The sequence below is a fragment of the Phoenix dactylifera genome, chromosome 16 (assembly GCF_051530095.1).
Source record: "Phoenix dactylifera cultivar Ajwa chromosome 16, Ajwa_hap1_PhDact_Kaust_v1.1, whole genome shotgun sequence".
Lineage (NCBI taxonomy): Eukaryota > Viridiplantae > Streptophyta > Magnoliopsida > Arecales > Arecaceae > Phoenix > Phoenix dactylifera.
Window position 1 is genome coordinate 20,054,160 of NC_143205.1, and position 25,256 is coordinate 20,079,415.

Genomic DNA, 25,256 nt, shown 5'->3' on the forward strand with positions numbered 1-25,256 from the left:
ATTTTTCTTTAGCCTCATTTAATTCACCTAATGTCTAAAGTTCTTTTTATTTCTTTGAATGATTTTTAAGATTTGCAGATGCAACATAGTTTGAGAGAAGGCAATAAAGCTGTAGACTAGGTGGCTAATCATGCCAAGTCCTCTAGGCCTGATCGAGAACTTATGTTATTTTGATCCGTGATGCATCAAGGGCTTAGCATGTAAGGATGCAAGCTTGTAATTATGGCTTTTATGACCAGTTTGAAATTTAAGAAAATCTATTCCTCTCTCTCTCTCTCTCTCTCTCTCTTCCAACCTTTTTGTTGGAGGATTAAGCTTGATAGACATTGTTAACTTTTTCTCTATTAATTTAAGTTTTTAGGATCAATTGATTATTCAATGGTATCATAGCTCATTTGTTGCGGATTACAAGTTTGAATCCTTTTAGTTCAGTTATTTATTAAATTATCCTTTGGTTCGACTCAATTACACCTCTACATACCTTGCTCGAGTGGGGGTGTTAAAATATATATTATATATTAACCCTCTCTTCATTAGCTTAAGCTTTTAGGATCAATTGACTATTCAATAAAAAGTACATGCCCAAACCTAGCATGCTATATTATGCCTCGATAATTTTTGTCTATGTTAAATAGTATTGGCAGGAGATGGGAGAGAATATAATACTTCTTAGACCTCCTTTCTTGTGATATTTATATATGCTAGGATCGTGTCCTGAGTGCCATTTTATAGACATGCCAAATGTTGGTGGAAATAATAACAAAAAAGAAACTTTAAAAGCAGCATATATTTTTTTGTTTTCTAAGCGTGAAACAAACTATAAAAGTAACATATCATTAGGAATATATATGTATCTTTGATAAGAGAAAATATTAATCTATTTTTCTATTGTCTGTACAGCAACTAGAGAATTTTGAGCCGATTCGATCATACATCTCATGCATTATGAGAGCATAAATGGCATATCACAAGCATTACTGCTTATTAAAATGACATAAAGTTCTATTACATTATTACTTATTAACTCAGGATCTCATAATCTTATGTATATGGCAATACATCCCATTCTGTTACTACCATAATGACAAAAAGCCGCTGTACTGTTATTAAAATGGCATACAACTTCACTACAACATTAGTTATCAACTCAAGATTATGTAATCTTGTGTATATTTTTCATTTACTAGATTTTTTTGGTATAGTGTACCATAGTGCACATATTATAACAACATAAGAATGTTACACTAAATTTTGGATGTAAATTGATAAAGCTAATGTAAATTGGAGATATGTGTTTTTGCTGCTGGCCCGAAGTAAGGAGTTTATAAATCTCAGATTCCTTCCCACTTCCCCGAACCCAAATATTTTTTCTCTTATCTATCTTGGAGTTGGATATGAATGTATGAAAAGAAAGTTGGCTGAGGGGCTAAGGTAAGCTAATAGATAATTCATTAATCCAAAACACATATAAACACAAAAAAAGATGACAATCATCGCTAATTAGATGCTACTAAATGGGTTAATAGTGTTAAGATGTGGGCTGTAATTGTTGTAATGATGTCATTTAAACCGGATATCCAAATGAAAAGTGCTTCATTCCCACTCCATACTTTAATCTTAATGTATAAATTAATCTAGTGTCAAAACCTCTCATACCGTCTTTTGTTTGATGTATGTCAAGCAGTATGAGTATATTGACATATACATAAAAATAATATAGCATTTTAAATATATCAACGTAGCGATATGAACACTAGAGTATCAAATAAACATTGGCAATTACTGCTGCTGCAACTATAATGAAACACAACTCTTACATGAATGATGATCATGAGTTTGTACAGGACTGGGTTGCAAGGCTGCATCGTAATCGTTATGATGAAAACGTAATCCCAAAAAGGCTGCTTTAATCCGACTACTCAAGTTGGACTACAAATAAAACTAATCAAGGGTTTAAAATTCTAAATCTTCAAATAATAAGCTCTAGAGTGTTTTACTCAAAAGAAAAGCAAAGGGGCCGGAAAGATGCTCGGATTGGATTAGATGTTTTTTTTTCTTCCTTTTTAGTTTGTTTTTCTCCTAATTTGTACTACTTTTGCCTCATTTCATTTTTTTAATAAAATATTAGGTGGCTTACCGCCATTATATTAGAAAAGACAAAGTTATACATTACATTGGACCATCAAATGACAGAGACATGACAACTTTAATGGGAAGGCAACAATTAATTCATGTTTAGGTACATATTAGCATCCTTGTTATACCCGAAGGAGTTATCTAGATCAAATCATCTAGAAAAACACCTGTCACGGATGCTGGAATAACTTGTGAGAGCCTACGTCAGGCATGCAGCTATGCATTGAATTCCGAAGTGCTAGTTTGCTTGCCAGCCGCTGCTTTGAATATCCTCTGAAATGACTTCTCCATGCAGGAGACAAAAACTTCAGAATTTATGAAGCCCTTCTCCATTCCAACGGCCACCTTTACTTTTCCCGCATAACTCGTTATTGTGACTGTAAGGCTCTGCAGTGCAATAGTTAATTAACTTTTGTTAAAGAATAGAAAATAACTATCTGAAAGGATTGCTCTTGAAGATATATTTTGTTTGCTAATAGGTTGGTCTATCAGTGGCCAGTGGGACCTCTCTTCTCAGCATTTAAGCTACTGATGATTGCAGGTTTTGATGACAGAAGACAACACTCCCCGACAATGTTTAGAGAAAAAAATATATTCATGTAATACAGTTTCTTTAGAATTCATCAGCCTGTTCTACAAAAAAAAAGGAGTCCACTCCATCAGCTGGCGACTAAAATTTAGTGGGTTCCAGCACTTGCAAATCCATAAATCAAATTAATCCATTTATTTTATTGAAAGTTGTCAATTTTGTGAGATTGAAATGCATCAATAAGACACTTTTAGGACGTTTGATAATTAAGTTTTAGGCATTTTTTATTTTATTATTACATGAATGAAAACTAAAGTCCTACTCTCTTCTATTTGTGAAATGCAGTATATTTAGGAATTGGCATAGACTAATAATGGTTATGCTAGATGCAAGGATTGCCATTACATGATTATTTTCCTCAAAATGATATGAGATATCATATAGTACTATATTAACTATTAGCAAATAGATTCTTTTGTTTTATGCTATTTAAGGAGGTGAGGGTGTTACTCTCGTTCTGCAAATTTTCTGCTCTTCTCCAATGGTGAGGCTGTTGTACAAAATACGAAGACCCGCATGTTACAGGGCACACCAGGAAGCTCCTTGGTATGTGGTTTTGGACCTTTTTTTTAACTTTTCTATAAAGATATTTTGTGAATTGAGGTTTGTCCTAATGGTCATTCTCTCTTTGCTTAGCAACCAAAAATTCTAGATTCAAGTCTTGGATGATGCATTAGAGCCTAGATAACTCTAGTACGGATGGGTTTCTCTCCAGAATTAATATCATACCATACCTTGATGTACATCTCACTGACAACAAGGCAATTGACTTGAAAATAGGGACTTCCATAATCAATAGTTGGTGATTGAATTGGACTGAAATGGAGAAAATCAAAATCAAACTCTCTAATCTATACTAGTGTAGTTTTTTTTTTCACCTGAGGCACATGTACCATCATGAAGTATAGGCTCTGAACTGGATGTCCTGCAATCTGCACTTGCTCCATGGGTCCAATCATGTTTGAAATCACCAGGGTTGTCTTTTGTGCTGTAGCATATATATACCGGGCAGCAGCCTACAAAATCAAAATGAAAGATAAGCAATATTGTTCAGCATAATGCATGCTGCAATCCAATCACAAGCTCAGATTAGAAATCAGCCGTGGTTTTAGGATGATGAATCATAATGGAGATACCTGAGTCAGAATTAGGTTATGTTAATTCTATTCTATCGAATTGTTGTTGTTAAGAGTTAGGATTTATCGGTTTTAGTTGAACATGATCCATTTGCAGCACTTCTAACCATAATCAACAAGAGTTAGACATTAGTAAAATGGGCAATAACTTTGTAGCTGCAACCATCTTTTCTTGAAACAGTAGGTGCATGTTTTTCTAAGCTTTTGATGCAGCCAACCCTTTCATCTTTTGCATAAATAAATTATTGATAGTGCACCCATCATATTAGTCAAAGATGCAAAAAAAAAAAACATCAAAGATAGTGCGCCCATCATTAATTAAAAGAAAAATGCTAAAAAATCAGAAATTATTAGTTGGACCAATAGGCGTGTCCAACCATGAACCAATACACGCAAATGTGGATTAAAAAAAAATAATAGGAGGGTAAAGAGAGAAATGGAGATATGTTTGTGCGTGTTTGTTGGTGGATGGACTTCCAACTAAAAATTTCAAATAGAATATTGAGTGTGACATACCTCAGGACCTTTGAGTTTTCGCAAGAGTTCCAGTAGTCCGCCGGTGAGGTAGATGGCAAGGGAATTTCTTTTGGACCTTATGATTCGCTTGGCTTTGAGAACAAATTCAAGTGGATCAGCATTCTCTACATCCTTGTACCTGGGAATGGACACATGTAAGAAGGCAAAGTGGTTGCCCCATTGAGACTTGGAGTTCGGTTTAGTCATCTCTTGGATGCTTTGGTAGCTCTTGATGGCCCGGGTGTTAAGGGTGACCAAAGCTGTTACTCTTGAAGTTTTGGTCTTGCCTTGGCTAGCAGCTTGCATGTAGAGTTGGATGCCATAGAAAATAATGCCAGTTATCACATCATTTACAGTCTGCATGAAAAATAAAAACAAAAGGAGAGGGGATAGATGAATAACTAAAAACAGAGCATCATGAGAGGAAAAAAAAAAAGGTAGAAAATCTACAGGAATCTATGCTTTTTGCCCTTTCCTTTAAACAAACGTTGCTAAGCTTTCGTTTTGTTTTAGTAATTAATGAGCTGAAATCCTCTGAAGTTCATATTTGAATTGGAGAGGCCCAATTTTCTATCACCAACTGCCTAATTTCCTGAACAAGCAGAGTTCAATTGCTTCCATAGCTTTGAAGGGGCTAAGTTTTTTTCTTTGGAGTCAAAAGCTTCTTCCCGAATTTAGTAAAATCTAGGCAAAAATCAGGACTCTCTCATGCTCGCTCCAAGACGATTAGCTGTTGATCCGCAGACCAAGTTTTCTGAAACTGTTGCTGAAGTCGAGAAGTTTCAGTCCTTCATCAGTTCTTTCTGGTTTGTGACTCTTTTTTTAGATGGTGGTTGTTTTCCTTTTCCTGTTTATTGACTGAGTTCTCGTAACAGGCCAACTTGAACTGCTCCCCAAGGGAGTCATCAAACTATCTATATATTCTCCTCTTCTCTGATTCATCAAGAAAAAAAAAAGGTATTGGAGAGCGTTGGCCATATATGTCTTAATCCCAGTCAACAACCAGCCTTTTTGTTATATATTAACGGCTAGTAAGGGGACGCTGGACCTCTCCAGTTCAACCAGGAACTTTGGAACGTTTGGATCAGAATTATAAAATAAAAAAAAGAAAAATGTCTTAGAAAAACTAACTACATTCCGTTTCTCCTACTGAACTTACCGTGGGCTCTGAAACACCAGAGAATTGGCTTGTTAGAGCTATCTTAATCTAAATATCATGCTAAAAAGGCCTTCTTAAGACGAGCATTATGGCCGAATTCCTGAGAAATTTCAATTCTCTCGAACAACGGTCAACTTACAGAGCTTTCCAACATTGCACTCACCAAACATTTATCTCAAGCTTACCGCTTTGAGCTTGGCTTTGATCTGCTTGATATCATTGAGGGAAAAAGTGATAGTAGATAAGGTGATAGGCCGGAACTCTATACCGGCATCGCCGGACCTCATCGGAGTTCTATCATCTTCCATGCAGTTGCTCATCAAGAAGCTCCAACCGAAGTCCCGAAAGGTGTTGAAGCACGTATTGAAAAGACGATAGATACTCTTATCAATTCTGATCCATTTAGCAAAATGTCTCGAACTTTCACTAGATGAAGGGAAGGTAAGAGGAAGAGAAGGATCGTCGGCTCTCCGCAGGCAAGAGAAGAGGGCTCCCATGAGGGAGAAGCCATCTCCTAAGGAATGGTGAAGCTTGAACGCCATGGTCCCAGGTGCATTTCTTGTTGGGTACTTGATGATGTGAATGTCCCATAGGGGACGGTCATGTGGCAGGAGCTCTGTCCCTACCTTCGACAAGTACTCTTGCATGTAGTCATCATAAAATTCTAAACCAGGCGGAAATAAGGGGATGTTCACGTGCTCCTCCAACTTGACCTTCACCTTTCTCCAAGTTAGAATCCCATGCTCATTTTTCACCTGGAAACAAGTTATTGTGTTAGTCGCATTGAAGCAAAACAGGCTATCATGTTAATAATATTGGAGCCAAATGATTCATAGTAGGAAAGAAAGTTGAAAACAATTTTTGCTCTCTCTTACAGACACGGACTAAAAAAAAGGAAACGAAGAACAGTGACCAGCGGAAACTTTTTTTTTTCTCGAATACTGACTGGGAAATTACTATCTTGTAAGTGATTGGTTGAATCACAAGTTAAACATGTCTATGTTTCATGTTTCAAGTCCTTAGTTTACAGGGATATGGAAGGCGTGATAGCCGCCCACATGCCGCATGACCAGCTCCAATCCCTCTCTCTCTCTCTCTCTCTCTCTCTCTCTCTCTCTCTCTCTCTCTCTCTCTCTCTCTCTCTTTTGAGGTAACAGCTCCAATCGCTTTCAACCATACAAATAATGAGGACAACCGACTCACTGGGAACGTCCTTAAGACGTGATGGAGCTCAAGAGAAGGTGTCTGAAGAAATTAAAAGAGGTAGCGCAACCATGACCATGATGGAGCAATAACCGGATACCTGTAGGTGGCCAGAGAGGAGCAAAGGCCTACCGCTGGACCCGCTTCGATTAGTTGGCTGACCCTGAGATCAGGGTGATTTAAGGTAGGCCTTTTTTCTGTATCCATGCAATTGGCTAAGAGTAATCATTCGAGAAAAAAAAAGAACCTCCAGGTAGAGCAAAAATAACAAAGAAGAGAGAAATAGAGGTGCTCGCAACCCGGAAACTGGAACAGTTGAGGTGTGCAGTGGTCATATATGTAATCTTTGCTCAAAACATATATGTAGCCACCTTGGTGGACGAGCTTGCAAAGGTCTAAAAGATGCACAAGCTACGACCCTTGCCCCATGACATCTATGCCTACCTATTCTCACAGAGCCAACTTAATTGGATCACTGATGAGAGAAGATACTCTCTTAACAATATCCGGTCCGAGTAATTGACTGATGATTTATGTAGAGCCACAGTAGTGATCAAGTACTTCATGGCAGTGAAAATATAGATAAATAGCAAAGAGCTAACCATGATGGAGGAGAAGCGTGGGTTGATAGGCAAGAAGAGGTTCTCCAATGCCCACATGGCCTTGGAGTCGTCCATGGGGATCTCTGACTCGAATATAGCCAAAATGTTCACAGAGAGCACCGAACTAGAGAAATATTGGCCCATGGGACTCACAGGTTGGTTCCTGGCCATCTGCCCTCCTTCTACAGCCATTCTGATTGATATTGTTGCGTTACGCTCTCTCCTCAAGCTTCGGTTCTCAATATATAGAGGAGTGTGAGAGAAAAAGAAAAAAAAAAGCAGGTGAAGGCATAAAGCCGCCTTGGGTCTGCCCTCTGACACCTCATTGGTGCATCGTCTTGGTTGAGAAGGGTTGGAAGAGTTTCAACCGCTGAAGAAATAGATTTTTTTGGAGTACACTAAAGAAATATAGTTAAATTAACCAAAAAGATAACACAGTCTTATCACTTTTTTTTTTAAGAAACGCGATAGCTTGGAGCATTGGCATCCCTGCACACGGAGGAGGTACTATGTATGCCTTCTCGTACAAATACAGAGAACCTAACGTCTAGGTGATCTTGGTCTTACCCTTGGATGTTCTTATTATTATTCTACAAAAAGCTCTTGGAGGATACAATTCTCAAGACTTTGACTACACATTTTATTGTGAATATGGCTGTCTGATTTAGTCAACAAAATCCAATCAATGACGATCCTTGTTGAAAGTTGTATAAAGATTTAGTTCCACACTGAACGAAAAGCATCCAATAAATATTGTAAGATGGAAGGATTGATATGAAAGATTGGGCTAAAAATCTAACAATTAATTTAAGTCTGGACATGTATATCAAAACCAGTGTTGAAGTCTCCGTATCCATAATAGATTGGCAAATCTAAGCAATTAGAAAGTTTGATCATATTGTAACCTGAGCATTATGAAATTTCTACAATTATAGTACATCCGTGTGCATGCTAGATAGGAATTTAGGTAGTCTGACACTATCATTTTTTTTTCCTTCTCTTAGGAAAGTTTACAATGGTTCTCCACCAGCAAGTAATTGTGCAAAAATTATATTGTATACGATGTGTACCACATGGCTATGCATGCCACCAATTACAACCACTCGTTCCTGTAGGCCTTATTCATCACAAGCTCATCTCAGTGCATTGCTATAGAAATGAATGGTTGTGTTTGGCAGCATGCACAGTCATGTGGTGCATGTCGCGTAGGATATAATTTTCCCAGATTGTGGCTGTTTGATCTGCCAAGTGTCATGAAAAATGTCATGTTTTTCACAATATATAATAGTGGTTAAGAAGATGTTTCTCAACTAAAAGTTTCCGTCTCCAATGTAACCTCTTTATCAAAGAATTTGGGCACAATACTAATAGTTGCAAATATTTTTAAGTTGATAGATAACCACCAAGTTATAGAGCTTGGGGCAAGTTTCTTGCTTACTCTATTTTCTGTCAAAAAAGAAGAAGACCAATAACCACCAAGTTTTTTTTTTTGAGAGAGAGAGACAAGGTAACTACCAAGTTGTTGACCCAACAAGAAGCGTATCCCTAAGAATTTGCACCTATTTGGGATCAAGCCATAATGGCGATAACCTCAAGCTTTTTGCTGATAAAAAACTTTTCTTTTGTTTAGGAGGCACAAAATTAGATGACCCTAAAGTAGATACAACTTGTAGCATTAGCACAAAGAATATCTCGTAACTAGGATAAGACCTACTGGACGGAACTCAATTCTACATAGCCTAAGTGGTTAGCCACATTAGAGGGTACCTAATCACACATCCTGTTTGTCTTTCTATAAGTGGGAATGACCTTAAAATATGTCAGCATAGAGATAATCTTCATCATATTGTCCAGTACATGACGAGAGAAAGCTGGGTCAGATAGTGCTCTGGTTAGCCAACCGATGACAGTCCTTAAGTCTCCCTCTAAGATAATACTAGGGGCACTCAATACTATAACAATATAGATCAAGCCCTCCTAAGCACCTCTCACCTTAGCCAGTAGAATAGTTGTATCATAGAAGTGAACTCTTCCCACTGCCACCAATGAAGGCCCCTAAGTATGATCACATAGCCAGCTCCACCATACTCACGTCCATCCCGCACACTGCCATCAAATTTTATGTTGGAGGAGCCAGGGATGGGGGCTCCTAGGTGAAGTGCATCACCCTAGGAAATGCACAACGTGCAGAATGGGAGCCCAAATTTTCTCCAATTATCTTGATTCTTTGAGTAGCATAGGCATGGATATTATTCTGTTGCCTCCACCCGAGCTCTCGTAAATCGTAATAGTGGTGAAAGGACCCTGATTTATATTACAAACATTCTTAGATGGCCCGATTCTCAATCGGGCATCGTATGACCAGGTCATGGCCTCCGAAAATTTAGCATGTGACTCGATTTTCAGATGTGGTGGATCTCGCTTCTGAACCCTGTCCAATCCTGCTCGTAGTGGCCAAAATATTCCATATCGAGTTTAGTGATCCTTCTGAATATCCGTAGTGGCCAAAGTGGTCCACATCGAGTTTGGTATCTTTCTGAATACTAGTAGTGATTAAAGTAGTTCACATCAAGTCTTGTATCCTCTTGGATCAGTTGATTTTTCATAGCCTTCACTCATATTCGTTCTTCTCACTGGTGCCTTGAGTAGTGCATCCCCTATTTGCACCGGCATCTATTGTTTTTCTAGCTTCATGAGTGGCCATGGCTGGTGACCACTAGATGTTCGACAAAATGCCCACGAGAGAACACAAAAATTAAGGCTCTTGCGCTACTCATGTTCTCCTAATGAATTTTTTGATACAATCTCATCTTTTGCTCCAATCTAGACATTTCTTGGCATTGTCATTCTTTTTATTCCATCCTCTTTCATCATTAGTGGGTAAGGATTTCCACTTAGTTTTACCGGCAATTATTCTATTATGGTAAGCTACTATATCAAAACTGTAAGAAATTTTTTTGGCTTAAGCTGAAGAGAATTTCTAGCTCACTCAGAAGAAATGGATGGTAATCTATCCACTGACAAAATGCTATTAAGTTGTAGTTGTACCTAATGCTTAATGGCAATAGTAGGTCAGGCCAAACCATTTTCTGAAACCTGGAGAAGAAAAGATATTAAGGGCCTGTTTGGATATTCCTACATGATTGGGCGAAAAGTCCTATAGGATTTCGGGCTTATTGGCCCATCTAACTTGTATTTTCAAAAAATCTATCCAAATCCAGCCTAGATTCTAGCATTTGAGCCACGGGAAGATAAAAATCCATGGATGCCTTTTTTTGCTTTCCACAGAATTTAGGTTAGATGGTGTTTGGTTGATACAAAACCATGTCTAAATGGATAGCTCAATCCATGAATCCTATAGAATTTCAGCCCAGTTCTATAGGAATATCGAAACAGACCTTTCATTGCACATCTAACCTTCCATAAGTTATTACCTTGAGTCAGTGCAAGGAGAATTTCTTGTTCCTTCATGCTTATACTTGGTAGCTTCAGACGTCACCGTTAATAGTATTTAGACGTTTAGAGACAAAGATGTACCCCATAACATTTAAGTAGTTAAAACAATCAAGAAGATCTAGAGATGGATTCAGAGGCTGCTCTCAAAGCTACCGAATTCAAGCATATTTTCACCCCCTGAACCACTCCTGTTTCCCCTCCACTTCGTCAGTGGCGTACATGATGTGTAAGACACAGCTGGAGGGAAGTCTTCCCCTTCATCTCTCTTTTAGCATTGGTTCCGCTTCATCCTCTCAATGAAGGCCGATGGGTCCTATCTGGATTCTCATCTTTTCTTTCAACAGAAAAAAAAAATATAGAAGATTACTCTGAAGCTCATAGTTTCAGAAAAAAGGCCTTATTTTCATATTACAATATTGCTCATAAGGACATTATTCGGTCCAAATGAAAGATATATCATTTGTAGCATAAGTATAATATTATGATTATCTTGTATAAATAATATAAATGCAGTAATGCTGTAAAAAGAAAAAAATAAATTTAAAATAAATACATCAATATAAATGAATTAATGCTTAAACCTTGAATGTACTTTTGTAAATAGCAATTGTTAAAACAATTTTACAACATTGCAAATATTTACAATGATAATTATCCCTATGGGGTCAAATAGATTGATAAAGAGTAAACTGCAAGATTGAAATGAACAATATAGTCATTATGAGTTGTTAATGCTTCATTTCTCTTCCACACTTTGAATTCTAAAACCTCAACATGATTTGATTTACATACCAAGATGTGCACAACCCTCATTTTTTTATTGATGCTAGTGTGGTTGGCTCACAACTCGAGAAAGACCTTGGGAGACTAATTAGAGAAGATGATAAGAGCCAAGCATAACCATTGATGCATTTTTGCTCTCTCTGTAATCTTTGCTTGATTCACCCAAACCCTGCTTCTAAATATCATTACGTTGAATACCACAACTTAACAAGACCTTTTGTCCATGTTCTTGTGAAATGTGACTTTGACGAGACAAAAGATGCCGACCTTTGCACATTGTCTCAACCGGCATTCTTACAACAATACCACTCTGATTGATTTGGAGCAACCATGACCCACTAAGTACACATACAAGACCAAAAAGAGAGGAGGGAAAGCAGCCCATAAAGAGAACAAGCAAGCTAGCTTACATTAGGAAGAAATCATTTGCAAGTTACTGAAGCGGATGCTTCGAGCTACTTGCATCATTTCAATTTCTTGTGCTCATTGGATCTGACAACCTGAACCGGGGCTGCTGGAATGCGGACCCACCACTCCCTCATTCTCCTTTTCAACTTCTCACTGCTATTTTTCCTCAATGGCATCTCCCTTGTGTACGCCTCAAGAAGCACCAACAAGACAATATGTTTAAAAGGCACGAAGGCGAACAGTACTGCAGTGGTGATCAAAGTGATTGCAACTTTGTTTGTAGTCTGAAAGCAGTAAGTTTCCAATGTCAAAAAGTATGCACCACAAAAGGCGGACTTCAAGGAAAGGAAGCCCCGAAAATTTTAACAAGCATTCGAAGACTCATAGTGAACATGAAGTTATGTGCCATTGTCAGAGTAGAAGAAAAGACAGGATAATCATATGATGTATTGCCCCCCCCCCCCCCCCCCCCCCCCCAAAAAAAAAAAAAAAAAAAATCTTAATACTATAGATAACGGTAACAGAAGAATTATTGAATCTATTACCAAAATAGCTACTTCATGATTTCTGAACCGTTTTTCTTATTGACGTTACCTCATATTGTCTACACAGTACATTATATGACTTTCCTTTACCCCTTTAGGAGAAGGTGGGTGGCACCATTGACACATTAATTAAAAGAGACGGGTAATAAACCAAGATCAGAAGGAAACATGATCCTGATCATAGCCAAAAAAAAAGGTCAGAAAGCAGCCTAAATCTGCCCTTACCACGATAACTATCAAAGGCATATACAAGAATTAACAATAAGGAATCAACACTAATAAAGAAACTCCTAATCAAGCAAACTGACAAAAAAATGATTTGCTATTACCTGAGAATGATTGACACCATAAGTAATAGACCTATAAAGGAAAAGAAATGCAAAACCAACCAAATATACCCTAACCAGGACATCTCATGATTATTATAATAGTATTCACAAATAATCCCAACAAGGAAACAGGTCAATGAAGAAATCCCTCACGATGCAAAATGTCCTCTGAGTGGAGAATACTTGCTATGATTAAAGATACTGCTTCTGGCAAAGTGCTTTGCCAAGTTCACAATATGTGAACTTACAACCAATGTTTATGCTTTAAGCTTGCAAAAACATTGATGAGCTTCCTACCATTTACTTAGGGGAGAAAACAAGAGAGTTTGCTCCTTTTCAGTTTTAGTGCAGATTTTAGTCGGAAGTTGACTATTACATTTCAACCAGAAAAAATCGAGGATATTTCCTGATACAAATAAGAACAGAGGAAAAATCTGAAAAATGAATACATAAAAATCTGGTACAATAGTAAATGCAATAATTTTTTGATTTCTGATATGTTAATCCATCTGCAAGTCACTCTAGGAAGGGTCAAATATATGCCACTTTAACTTTGGCCCAGTATACAGGGCTCCCACCACTATAGGGTCTAAAGAGGGTGACATGTATGCAGCCTTATCCTCTCGTACAAATAGGTTGTTTTCATGTTTTGAACCTGTGACACCTAACTAGACCAACCTCACTATTGCGCCAAGGTTCACCCTCTAGTAAGTATCCATTTTATGCACTTGAGAAATTTTGCATAGTATAAAACATGAATACCTTTGAAATCTCACATCAGACTTAGGGACTTTCTTATAATCCACCAATTGTTTGTGTCCATATGAGTTGTGGGAACAATTTAATATTTTTAACTGACAATATTGCAATGGATATGGGTAGCAGTTTCTTTGCAATTATGTCAGTTGAATGACTGAATAATGTTTTGACATGTCCGTGGATTGTCGGATGTAAAAGACTTCGAGAGCCAGTTTGGGAGAGTACATGTTCTGTCCATGGGAAATCTCCCACGTGGGACAAGGTAGAGGCAGAGAGAGAAAATAGATCTCTGGTCAGGTATGCCACGATCCAAGAATCCTAAGGCCATAGGGACTTCAGAAAACACCTTCAAAAGGGAATCCAGTACCTTCCAGAAATTTTGCAATCCCGTAACCCCCTCTCCTTACCTTCAGCTCGTATGGGAGATATCCCACAGACATGACATTCAGGAATCTGAAACAGGCCTGAAAATTTGAAGAAATTCAATGGGTTTAAGGAGTTTCTTTTACATATGTATAAGATTTGATGATTGATCACTCATGTTTGTCATCTTCTCCTTGTAATTAGGAACATGCCTACTGGATTTCATGCAATTGGGCCTAGGGATGCAAGTGGTTTGGTAGGATTCAGTGTACGTCTAGCTTCCCACAAATCCGATCTGATCTAGCTACAGATCTATTTTTCTAGATATTTGGTATAGGCATATCTTTAGATGGTCATTCATCCTGTTTTTTCAACCATTGGATTCTAGTTTCAATTGTCCAGAAGGTTAATTGCCCAGGCAAGAGAGCATGGGCCTGTTTCCTAACTTTAATGACATCAAGAAGTGAATACTTATTCCCTGACAATAATGATTGTATCATCAACTCTCATAACCATCATCCTGCAGCCTCATCGTGGCCATATCAAAATAATAACTAAGTATCATCTGAATTCAAATTTTCCTACATATCACCAATCCAACTACCATCCTACGCATGCAACTTTTCATCCTAGTGACAAATTTAGAAAGTTGGCATACATTTTTTGAGAGAAGAAAGGTAATACACTTCAACATTCCAAGTATCACATATACACTCGCTCTGCTTGTTCAATGACACCTGACTTAAATGACAAGGGTACTTGACATTTGAGAAAAAAACAAGAAAATATTAACTATAAGGTTTATCTTCTTTTGATGCAATAGACTGTTTACTGGCCCCATTTAATATAGTAAAAATGAAAAGAGAAAACCTTCAGAATTATATTTTCTTCTTCCTAAGTGATGCTCTCAAAAAATTAACATAACGAAATTATAAGCAAGATACTTCTGTTTTGGCGTTTCCATATATTCATATTTGTGGATGCATGCTTTCAGGTAGTGCCATCTCATAATTCTACTCATCTTGCCATCCTTAACATCATGCATGGAACAAAACTCAAAATCATGAGCATTACACATAAAGAACCAAGTTACCGTGTAGTTGAATGATGTGGCACTGTACAAAAATGTCTGAAGCTTATCTACTCATCAGCTATGATTCAACACATGGTTTATGGTTATGGATGGGTATGTCATGGTATTAAACAAAGTATGTTCATGGATGAGCTCCACAATAGAGCTCATCAATGTTTAAAATAAAACTCGTAGTTCGTACGCAAAGTTTCTCCATCTATTGCATACCATTGTGCAAAGAGATCATATATAGGATAATAGGAAAACTAAACATGAAAATTTGGGACATTATCATGACAACAGATGCACAACTCAATAATATATTGCTGGTCAAAGATACAATTAATCCTTCTTTCACAAACTTAATAAATACAAAAGCTGACATTCTTGAAAAAAAATGCAAAAATTCAGAATATTGCATATCATATCTGTATATAAATGTACATATTCTACAAAATTTCACTAGATCTCCGTATCAGGAAATTCAATCTTTCCATGAATCAATCCTAGTTCATTCTGCAAGATGCAATTAAGAGGTTGGTTGGAGATTAAGGTGTCAAACCTGTGGAAAAGCTGCAAACAGGATACCTCTTATTTTAAGAAGAGTAATAACTGCTGCTTGAACATTTGTTTCAAGCTGAGAAACAACTTCTTGTAATGTCACAAGCTGCTCAACAGGATTCCTATTAGGAGGAGGTTCGATTTGAAAGGCTTCCAGTGGTTTCCCTCTGTTTCGATGCTTGTGACAGAGCATGAAAGTAGCAAGAGATAAGAAAATGCAAGGCAAGATGTACCTGACCCAACCCCTACAAGTCATGGCATTACCTTGTCAATATAGAACAAAAGAAAAACCAAACAAAATTAAATTTACTTATTAGAGCAGATGAACCAAATATATGCAGTAATGCACAACATCACTAAAACTATAATAACCAAATGAGGACAATGAATGTACTTATTTTGAAGCTTAGAAAGGAGTTACTGAGATGCATGATCTGTAACTGACAGAGCAGGAGCCCTCCATAAAAGTGCAAATATAAATGGGAACGTCAATTTGTTACCAGAAGAACTGCTGTCTAAACAACATACCTATAATCATTAGATGGCCCATTACGTGGACTTGGTGTTCATTTTTTTTTTCATATTCAATAATAAGGCATGTAATTTAGTATGGTGGGTGTATTTATCCTATCCCGCCAATTGGTTTAACTAAAGCCAAGCTTGGACTTAAATATTGGAGGGAAAAGGCATGTGCTATGTCCTACTGAGTGGTTCCAATTTCCACTCATTCTCTTATCATTATGTTTTAATTTTTCTCTTATATTCAAAATTAAAAAAAATCCATCAGTCTAGGTAGGATATGTAAGGGATAGTAAAACAGAGATCATGAAGCAGAGCATCATGAGCATGAGTGCATGCACATACAAAATCATGAAAGCGCATGCACACACATCTAGACACTCAGAGAGAGATCAATCCATGAAGTTAGCCCTATTACAATGAAAAGTATAAGGTACTGCTAGGAAAGAAGTCATTGCTTGTCAATGCAAATAATCTAGAACTCGTACCCTCCACTAAACAATTTCAACTCCTTGAAAATTATTTTTTCTGCTTATAAAAGATACTAAATAACAATCCCCTGAACTGTAATTTCAGAAAATCAACAAAGTTCTTAGCTTTTAAAATCTAAACAGTTTGAAAATATAGGCACTAAAAAAAGAAAAAACTGACTTGTTACCTTACAAGCTGCATTCAAATTTTAATCCTGCATTCTTTCTAGGAGTATACTTTGGAAGTGTTTGGTTGGTGAATAAAGCAGGCATAAGGTCTGGATAAGCCTTACGCCTGCCAGGCAAGTATTTTAAAAGCAGGCATAAGCAAGGAATAGTTAAGCCAATCAAACTTGCTTATGCCATGCACAACTATTCCAAGGAAAAACTATCATAAGCTATTCCTGGCATAAAACCATTATCAATGCTTGCTTCCTATTTTTATGGACAAGAACACCCCCAACCAAAAGTTATTCCAGAAACTGTAGCCAAGCAAACATAGTAATAACTTGTGGCATAACTATTTCAATTTGCATATTTCTTCCTTTTCCGCTAATTTATTCCCGAATGAAACACAACATGTAGCCTCGTGGTAATGGTTAAAAGAAAAAAAGGAAGAATTTGATTTGTCTAAAAGAAATTGTGTGAATTCAGTCTTTCTGGATGCAGTCTACCCTGGAGGAAAGAAAAGGATATTGATCTTACACCTTATTCAATAAGGCCCAAATGAAAGGCATGCCATAAGTAAAATTTTGCATGTGCACGGATGTTTATACATCACTCAGTGCAAGAGAGCTCAATATAGAAAGTATTATTCAGATCAAATAACTAAAGCTAATAAATACACAAACTGAGACAAAATTTTCTATAATTTGCTTAAAAATGGCCTGCAAAAATTCTTTCTACAACTACTTTATTAGTGCAAGGCAATCTTCCAGATACATCAAAACACAACAAAACTAAAGGATGCAACGACTTGGATTTATATATCTGAAAAAAAAGAAAAAAAAGATTTACTTCTCCAGGATCAAAAACAAAGAGAAAAACAAAAACAAATGAACACCTGTAGACAACACAAAGGATCAAAAACAAAAACACCGTTGATTTAAGAGGATCTTCCCATTCTGCTAAAAACAGGAGTCGTTTCCCCAATTCAACCAAAGGCAAAGTTAATTCCTGCAACGAAGAAGACCATGCATTAATACAAAGTTACAAACTTGAAAAAAACCTTTATACATATTTCAGAATCATCTCAGCATGTTCAACAATGTAAACTATCAACTGCAAAAGCATACCAAATGCATTTTCTTTCTATACGCAGTGTTTTCGTGATCTTATGCAATCAATTCATATTATTTGATCGCTTATAGAAAGTTGTCTCTTTTTACTAATACACATGAAAAAGCACGGAGAATCCTATGGGGGATCTGAAAGTTGACAACTTGATGTTGCCTACCATGAATCAAAATCTACCATTTTACCACAGAAAAAATAAAAGAAACAAGCTAGAAAAGAGGAAAAGTCACTAAGACATGTGGAAAGGTTTGGATCATAAGCATGATAACTTCATTTGGTGTTAAAACCAGCGTCAAAAAATACACATGCCTTAGCAACTGTCCTAACTTTCTAGTAACTTTATCCCTATTAACGCAATTAAGCAATTACATGAAACTATATTGATAAATTCTGTTCACTAATGACAAACTAAAAACAGAGTTTCTCCTCTTTGATGGCCAAAATGGCCTCATTGTGCTGTTTGCAATCTTTAATATATTATATGGAAGACCGAAGGTTGCAGAAACAGACTTAATGATGTAGCACCACGATGGCTAAAGCAGAAATGTGCCTCTGGAATATTTGTGAAAGATACAAGATAGTATTTGTATCACCTTATTGTGAGCTTAAACATGTCATTCATCATTATAAGCTTCAATTTAATTAATTTTTCTCACCACCACTAAATTATTGGTTTAACCCAAAGCAGATGGCTCGACTTGTCCCATTTACTAGACGTATATCTCCAGTTTCTTGTTCCTCAAATTATCTAATCTTGCACAATGCTTATGGCTTTCTTTTGAGCTGAACATGTTATACAAATCGTAAGCTGCTATTTATCTTTTTTTGTCAAAATGAAGTTGAGAACAATTTCTGCATACATCTCATTGGGTATGTAGCATCCTGTTTTCTTGCGAAACAATAAACACTTCTCTTCTGTAGAGCTACTTTGGATGATTACAATGTTAATTTACAATCTAAGCAATATGGAAAGCATTTTAACTTTGTCAAACAATCATAGTAATGTTTCTCATAACTTGATCTTTCAACATGTTCTTGCAATCTGTATAAATGGTTACGAAAATGAAACAATAATAGACACGAAAATGTACCTGTTCCCTTTTCACATTTGTGGAATTGTTTTTTTAACAACAAAGTGAGACTAAGGATATTACCTACGCCCAGATTTCTTTCTACAAGTTCTTTTCTAATCTATAAGGTTCCAAATGGTTTAATCATATATGCTCCATTTTCCAAGTATAAAACAGGAACTGGAAACGACAGAAATGTACCTTCACTACAGCTACGTTTGTATCAATATCTTCAACTTTAACTTGATCCAATGTTGCACGTGCTGCCTCAACTCTGCCAGAGTAACAAACTGATTCTTTTACAGCCATTTGCAGGGGACTTGTCTCACCAACATGCACATCACCAACTGAAAAATATATTTTTTCAAGATTATCTTCTTTACGCAGTAGCAGTATGCCCATTCTAGTAAGTGTACATAAAGAAGCTGGAAAAGAACCAGTCTGTGGCTTTTCATCAGATGAAGTCTCAACAACATCATGACCAGCATCATGGTGCAGAAATCTGCTATCCAAAAGCTCCAAGTGTTTATATAAAGCTTTCAAGATCTTGTCTCCTTTTGGAAGTTTTTCAGCCAAGTTAAAAGCAAGTATTGTCTTAAAGTGTGAGGGTATGATATGGAAGGCCTCTTTCACAGTGCGATAGTGGAAGATGCCTAAAGTGGCCTTCGAAAGAGCTTCTGCATGCTGAAACTTTTTGAGATTGAACTTCCTAATGAATTTGTGGACATGCAAGACTTCCCGTATGATTGCAAACCAGTAATCTCTGCGTGCATGACCTTTAATTTGAGGGAACTCTAAAAAAATGGGCTCTGCTCTGTAAAAGAGCAAAGTTAGGTAGGGCTTGAAGTGTCAAACTCTTTGAAATATCAGACATGAATAGATATGCACAATACTTTCTCAGCCACACACTTACAGTGAGTTTGACTTATACATCACAGCATTATCAAAGAGACGAGCACCCCACGGTCCAGTCAATTCACGCTTGATCATCTGCTTCAAATCCTTGGCCAGGTCATATTTAACAGCTTTGGCATATGACCCAACCCCTGAAGACTCAAAGTAAAGAGCATGGGTGGTAAGCGTCAACCGTCCTGCCATAAAGAATATCCTGCTGAGGCTTTTAGAATCGAATATAAATCACTAGTACACAGCCAAATTACCATAAGAGAGATGCTTAACCAGGCCATGTGGACATTCCAATGTGTTGCAGAACAGGTTTAGTGGGCATGACACCATCAACATCTAAGATAAGTTCCCCATCAGCAAGGTGAAGGCTAGAAGCATGTGGGGGTCCTGACATACATTTTGCAGATTTCAACACCCTATAATAACAGAATGAAGAATAACTGTCATATGCCTGACCATGAAAATTAGCCTAATATATCATACAAATGATGCATGTGCTTGTACAGCCTTTGCCAGTGGTTGACAGAAAAGTTCTAAAAATCATAACCCAGCAATGTACTCCTTGATTTTCAATTGCTGTTCGTAGTTTATGGAGAGAACAAGATAATATCATCAAATCAAAATGCCAATGGCAAAGTTTTAAATCTTGTGGGACAGGGTTGTCCCGATTTTCCCATGGAATGGGACGCATTGCCATCCCGCCCCATCACAACACTTGGGATAGGGGTGTCCCAAGACGTGTCGATTGGGATGCTGGGACGATGGCAGGATAGTCCTATCCCAACACTTGGGATGATACCCCGTCTCGGTGTCCTATGGGACGTCCCGCCGGGACTTGAATCCTTGGCCAATGGTCAAGAAACAAAATATCATCCATATGGGTTTCTACATAATGGAAATTCAGTTGATATTGGAAATTTAGGATTATTCAGTGCAAGGATATTAAACAGCATAAATAAGAAACTATTGAAAATGTCATTCGTGTGGAAGATCAAGTACTTGACACAACCTTGAAGAGTGGCTGTTGACTGCATCTTAAGGGAAATAGACAGAAGGGTCACAATGCAACAAAATGTAATGCATGGGTCTAATTTTAAAGAAGTTTTTTTTTTTTTGGAGGGGCCGGGGGGGGGGGGGGGGGGGGGGGGGGGGGGGGTGTAAGAGGCCAATGTTGAGGGGGTCATTACGTAATTTTCCCTTTTGTATGATTTTCTGCAACGAACTATGTTAATTAAAAAGGTGGACAAAATAACTCATGATTCATGATATAAAAAAGTAACTCCCACTATAGAAACACATTTCCAAATTGTATTTCTTCCAACAAGCTGATATTCACTGGCTACCAATTTATCTCCAAGATTGTCTTAAATTACGTCTGCCCATTAGGTCCATGAGGTGTCAACATATGATTTATTTTCTGAGGGGAACAAATATTAGTAAAAGCAGCAGAAATATATCCAAGCAACGGCAATGCCTCCAGATGCAGCATCCTATATTGTTATTGGTGTTGCACCATCATTGTGTTATGTAGATTCTTTATTTAAGAGAGAGGTTTACATTGGATGCAGTGAGCATGAAATGAACATGTCGATCAGATATCTAATGGTTAATTATGAAATGACATAAAAGGTGAGGCTGCTAAATTATATATCAAAAGTCTCTTAAACCTAACAGGCTAATAATAATTGAACCAAAAATTTTCGATTGATCTGATCAAGATCCCTCTCTCAATGAACCTGTTGCATAAAAGGAAACAACCATATTTAATAAAGATGTGCACGAATCAAGAAATCAGATAGCGTACTTGTCTAGGTTTTTGAGATACTTGTCATATATAAGAAAATGAAGTCGGCCACTTGACATTGTAAGTGCATCAAAAAGGTTGTGAACAGTGATTGGATCAGCTAAAGCAGGGCAGGAAGGAGCTATACGGGCAAAAGCTTCCAGTCCAACAGTCTTCTTGCCATCAACCTGATGAGAGAAAGATTACTTCATCTACATGCTATAATTTAAGCAGGATAAACAAAATATGTGCTAAAAAGTCGGTACAAATATCAAGAGAAGAATAAAAAAAAAGGGGAATGGTAAAGGAACAAACAACCTGACTGGCCATTCTTGTAACGCTTTCATAAAATAATGATACCCTATCATCATCTTCTACTTTTGGATGGTTACAGAAAGCAGTTTCCTGTTACAGTCAACGGTTGCCTCATTAAAGTTCAACAATATAAAAGGTCCCATCACCATAAATATCTGTTATAGAACACAAAAATAAAGCCATGGGCGAGAACCATGCAAGAAGAGAAAACGAAGAAGAAGAAGAAGAAAAGAGGAAGGAAAGGAAATGATGATCAAACAATAGCTAGTATAAAAGCATAGAGTGAGACTAGTAAACAATGACCAAAGGATTATTACACAAAATCAACAGATAGTCTTTTTTTAGCAAAATGATATCTGATAATTCCAAGCTTCTTACGCATGTCCAGTTGTAACAGTGCATAGATGTCTTACTTTGGGTAAGGATTCACTCTCTTTATCAGGGGCTTCCCATGCAAGCATCATATCATAAGTTAAACGGCGAAACTCCTTATCAGCCAGATGATCTGGACGCTTAGTGTCCGCATGGAGAGCTTTGAAAGAACAGTATTCTACAAGATTTCTAGCATATGTTGAAGGTTGCTTAACATGGTCAGGAAAATCAGCCTCAAAATGCTGCTGCAACTGTTCCATCGAAAGGAGAAGAATCCTGAAATTATACAAACCAATCAATTACGCTTTATTTTCACATGTGAGATGAAATTGAGTAAACTAACATGGTGAGAACAAAATGGTGATCCAGAAAACAAATCATAGAACAAAGACAAGCAAACAGAATTTATAAGCATAATCGACCTTGACCAAGGCAGATTTTTTAGTACATCAGAAATGCTGCAACAGCCACTGTCTGGATCTTATAAATTGATGTTTCCATATGCCAAGTGAGGGACCCCATTTCGTTACCAATATTTACCACATAACAGAAGTAATGGCCCTTGCCCAGATTTCCTTGGACATGGAATGTGTGAGAATAACATAGCTTATGTTATAAAGGCTGTTATCTGTAATTATAAAGGAATACTGGACAATATTGACAAGTAATAGCATTATTTGCTTAAATCATATTCACTTACTAAAAGCATTATCTTAACCTGTTGGTGCAGAGATTTGAATTTCAGAAGATCATTTGATTTAGATAGGAAACGAATAAGTTAAATAATGGCTGTTATTTCCATTATATAACAGCCATTATAGGGAATCTAAATTCCTCTAACTAATATATAATGGAAATGGAAGCCTCCACAACCATTATAACGACCACCACTTTCTTCTTCTTCTTCATCTCCTTCTTCTTCTTCTTCTTCACCGTCAAAAGAACCAAACAACAATCACCGTCATATTCAACCTTGACTATCAGCATATGTCTCTTTTCAAATGTAATTCCATCACTTTTCATAGGATTCTCCATGATTGCAAAGAGTAAAAAACTATAACCTTTTTGCACCTCATGCAACTAGATCCATTTTACCTAAAATGATCTTGACCAGCAGTCCATATAGGGTTAACCTCAAATTCACAACCAATTGTGAAGACATTCTTGAATATTCATGAACCTTCCATAGAGCCTTTCAGATTATAAGTGGTCTTATGTAGCCAAGCCATTTTGATAGGAAAGTCTTAGCTGATTGGTTTATCAATTGATTGATGCCACACACAAAGAGAAATTCTGAATGTCTTCTTTCTGATTAAAAGAGAAACTTTGATTATAATAACAGGTTCCGCCTGATAACAGCAAGCCAGTTGCTTCATAGGAATTCTAGTTCAATACATTTCAAAAGAACGAGGAAATTAAATTACAACCTCCATTCTCACTTTAAGGTGAAGCACTCGACATGTCAGTGCTATTGCTATGGTAATTATGCAACTGTTAACAACCAGCAGCCATTTACAGAGTAGATCAAAAATTAATAGGAGACACATGTTGCACCAGGTATGAATTACATTTTCAAAACAATTGTGTGCTAAAATACTTCAATAAGCCCAATTTAATCACAACAAACTTGGATTCCAGATGCTTTCCAATTGAAACGGCATCAAGATCCTAAAATGATCGAACCAAATTGCACCAAACGCTCAGATATCCCATGAAATACTTCAGAAAAAACCATGTCAGAAAAAGCAAGGTCCTCCTAACATATATCAAGCTATCACAAGTCCAACCGAAAGGATCTTGGATTTCAGGTGTTTTCCAATCAAAAACATCTAAAAAATAAGATTTTAATAAAATTCGTTCTGAGGAGGCTCAGAGATCTCCACGACAGAATTCTTGACAAAAAAATCCAGAAGAGAAAAGCATACTCGTCGTAAAATAATCTGCATTACCCTAAATCCCAATTACAAGGGACTCGGATTTTGCGTGTTTTCCCGTCAAAACATATCAAGATCAGATTTTGATGAATCCTTCGTAAAAGCAAACATTTCGAAAGAAAAGGGAAGGAAAGAAAGAAACAGGGAAAAGATGGGGAAAGGAACCTGGAGCAGCGATAGACGACGGAGTTGGCAACGGAAGAGAGGAGAGGGATGGGATTGGGGACGCTCTCGTCCTCCATCTCCGCGTCCTTCCCCCAACCAAGGAACAGGTCCTCAAGAAACCCCATATTGCCTCCTTTTCATCTCCATGGTTCGATCCAGCGATCAAGAACGATACTTCTCTCCCTCTTCCCTTCTTCTTTCCTTCTCTTATTTCCCTTCTTCTTTCCTCTCTCTTCTCTTCTTCCGGATTCCCAGCCACCATTTTCTTCGAGCGAGCGAGCGAGCCATCGGAGAATTTCGCGCGCGCCACCGACCTGTCGAGAGCGGCAATTTCGCGGATCGTGTGGGGCGTTCAAAAGCGCAAGAAAAGGAGAGAAACGGCACCCTAAACCGTCACTCGTGTCGCGTGAAGCATCATACGCCGTGTTTTAGATGGACTCGGTTGTACCTTTCGCGCAAAAAAAAGGACTCACTTTCCTTCTGCGCGAATCCGCGGTTGGATTGCACAACATGAGCTTTGAGATCTGTGCATATTCGAAAGAAAAAAGTACGGACTTCGGATTAGATTTGTGCAAAATATGATGCAAAGGTCTAAGCTACTAAATTTTTTTCTTTTTTGTATCATTTTATTACTTTTGACTTGACTATGTTTGGCAACCGTTGTGTTGTTTGGTTTTGGATCGAACCACTGAATGCCGCTGTTACTAAAATAACAACATGAATCCTTCTTTCGCATGAAAGATACAATACAAACCGTTTGAGATGGGGATTGCAGGAGATGTTCACATTTTTTAGCATATTTTAGGTTC

General features: G+C 37.3%; 2 protein-coding genes across 2 annotated transcripts; both read right to left on the reverse strand.

Moving 5' to 3' along the window:
* Positions 1 to 2,142: 2,142 nt before the first annotated feature.
* LOC103718561 (wax ester synthase/diacylglycerol acyltransferase 11-like) lies at positions 2,143 to 7,866 on the reverse strand. Its single transcript, XM_017845168.5, has 5 exons — positions 7,342 to 7,866; positions 5,722 to 6,291; positions 4,378 to 4,734; positions 3,604 to 3,741; positions 2,143 to 2,523 (listed from the first exon to the last, which is right to left on the reverse strand). Exons 1-5 carry the CDS (start codon positions 7,531 to 7,533, stop codon positions 2,353 to 2,355), a joined length of 1,428 nt encoding a protein of 475 aa, XP_017700657.2. The 5' UTR covers positions 7,534 to 7,866; the 3' UTR covers positions 2,143 to 2,352.
* A 3,649-nt stretch (positions 7,867 to 11,515) lies between these two features.
* Positions 11,516 to 24,986, reverse strand: LOC103716466 (uncharacterized). The gene is made up of 10 exons (XM_008804478.6): positions 24,448 to 24,986; positions 22,390 to 22,624; positions 21,980 to 22,066; positions 21,683 to 21,849; positions 20,152 to 20,294; positions 19,886 to 20,063; positions 19,174 to 19,786; positions 17,670 to 17,782; positions 15,619 to 15,862; positions 11,516 to 12,272 (listed from the first exon to the last, which is right to left on the reverse strand). Exons 1-10 carry the CDS (start codon positions 24,570 to 24,572, stop codon positions 12,045 to 12,047), a joined length of 2,133 nt encoding a protein of 710 aa, XP_008802700.1. The 5' UTR covers positions 24,573 to 24,986; the 3' UTR covers positions 11,516 to 12,044.
* Positions 24,987 to 25,256: the final 270 nt, after the last annotated feature.

Bases quoted from the DNA above. Each gene is read 5' to 3' on its own strand.
- LOC103718561 (XM_017845168.5), bottom strand. From the start codon at position 7,533: ATGGCTGTAGAAGGAGGGCAGATGGCCAGGAACCAACCTGTGAGTCCC. The intron at 6,292-7,341 runs GTTAGCTCTTTG...ACTTGTTTCCAG, and splicing joins CACGCTTCTCCTCCATCATG to GTGAAAAATGAGCATGGGAT. The intron at 2,524-3,603 runs GTGAAAAAAAAA...ATTGCACTGCAG, and splicing joins TGATGGTACATGTGCCTCAG to AGCCTTACAGTCACAATAAC.
- LOC103716466 (XM_008804478.6), bottom strand. From the start codon at position 24,572: ATGGGGTTTCTTGAGGACCTGTTCCTTGGTTGGGGGAAGGACGCGGAG. The intron at 17,783-19,173 runs GTACATTTCTGT...TCTTCGTTGCAG, and splicing joins CAAACGTAGCTGTAGTGAAG to GAATTAACTTTGCCTTTGGT. The intron at 12,273-15,618 runs GTTTGACACCTT...TACTGCTTTCAG, and splicing joins TGTTTGCAGCTTTTCCACAG to ACTACAAACAAAGTTGCAAT.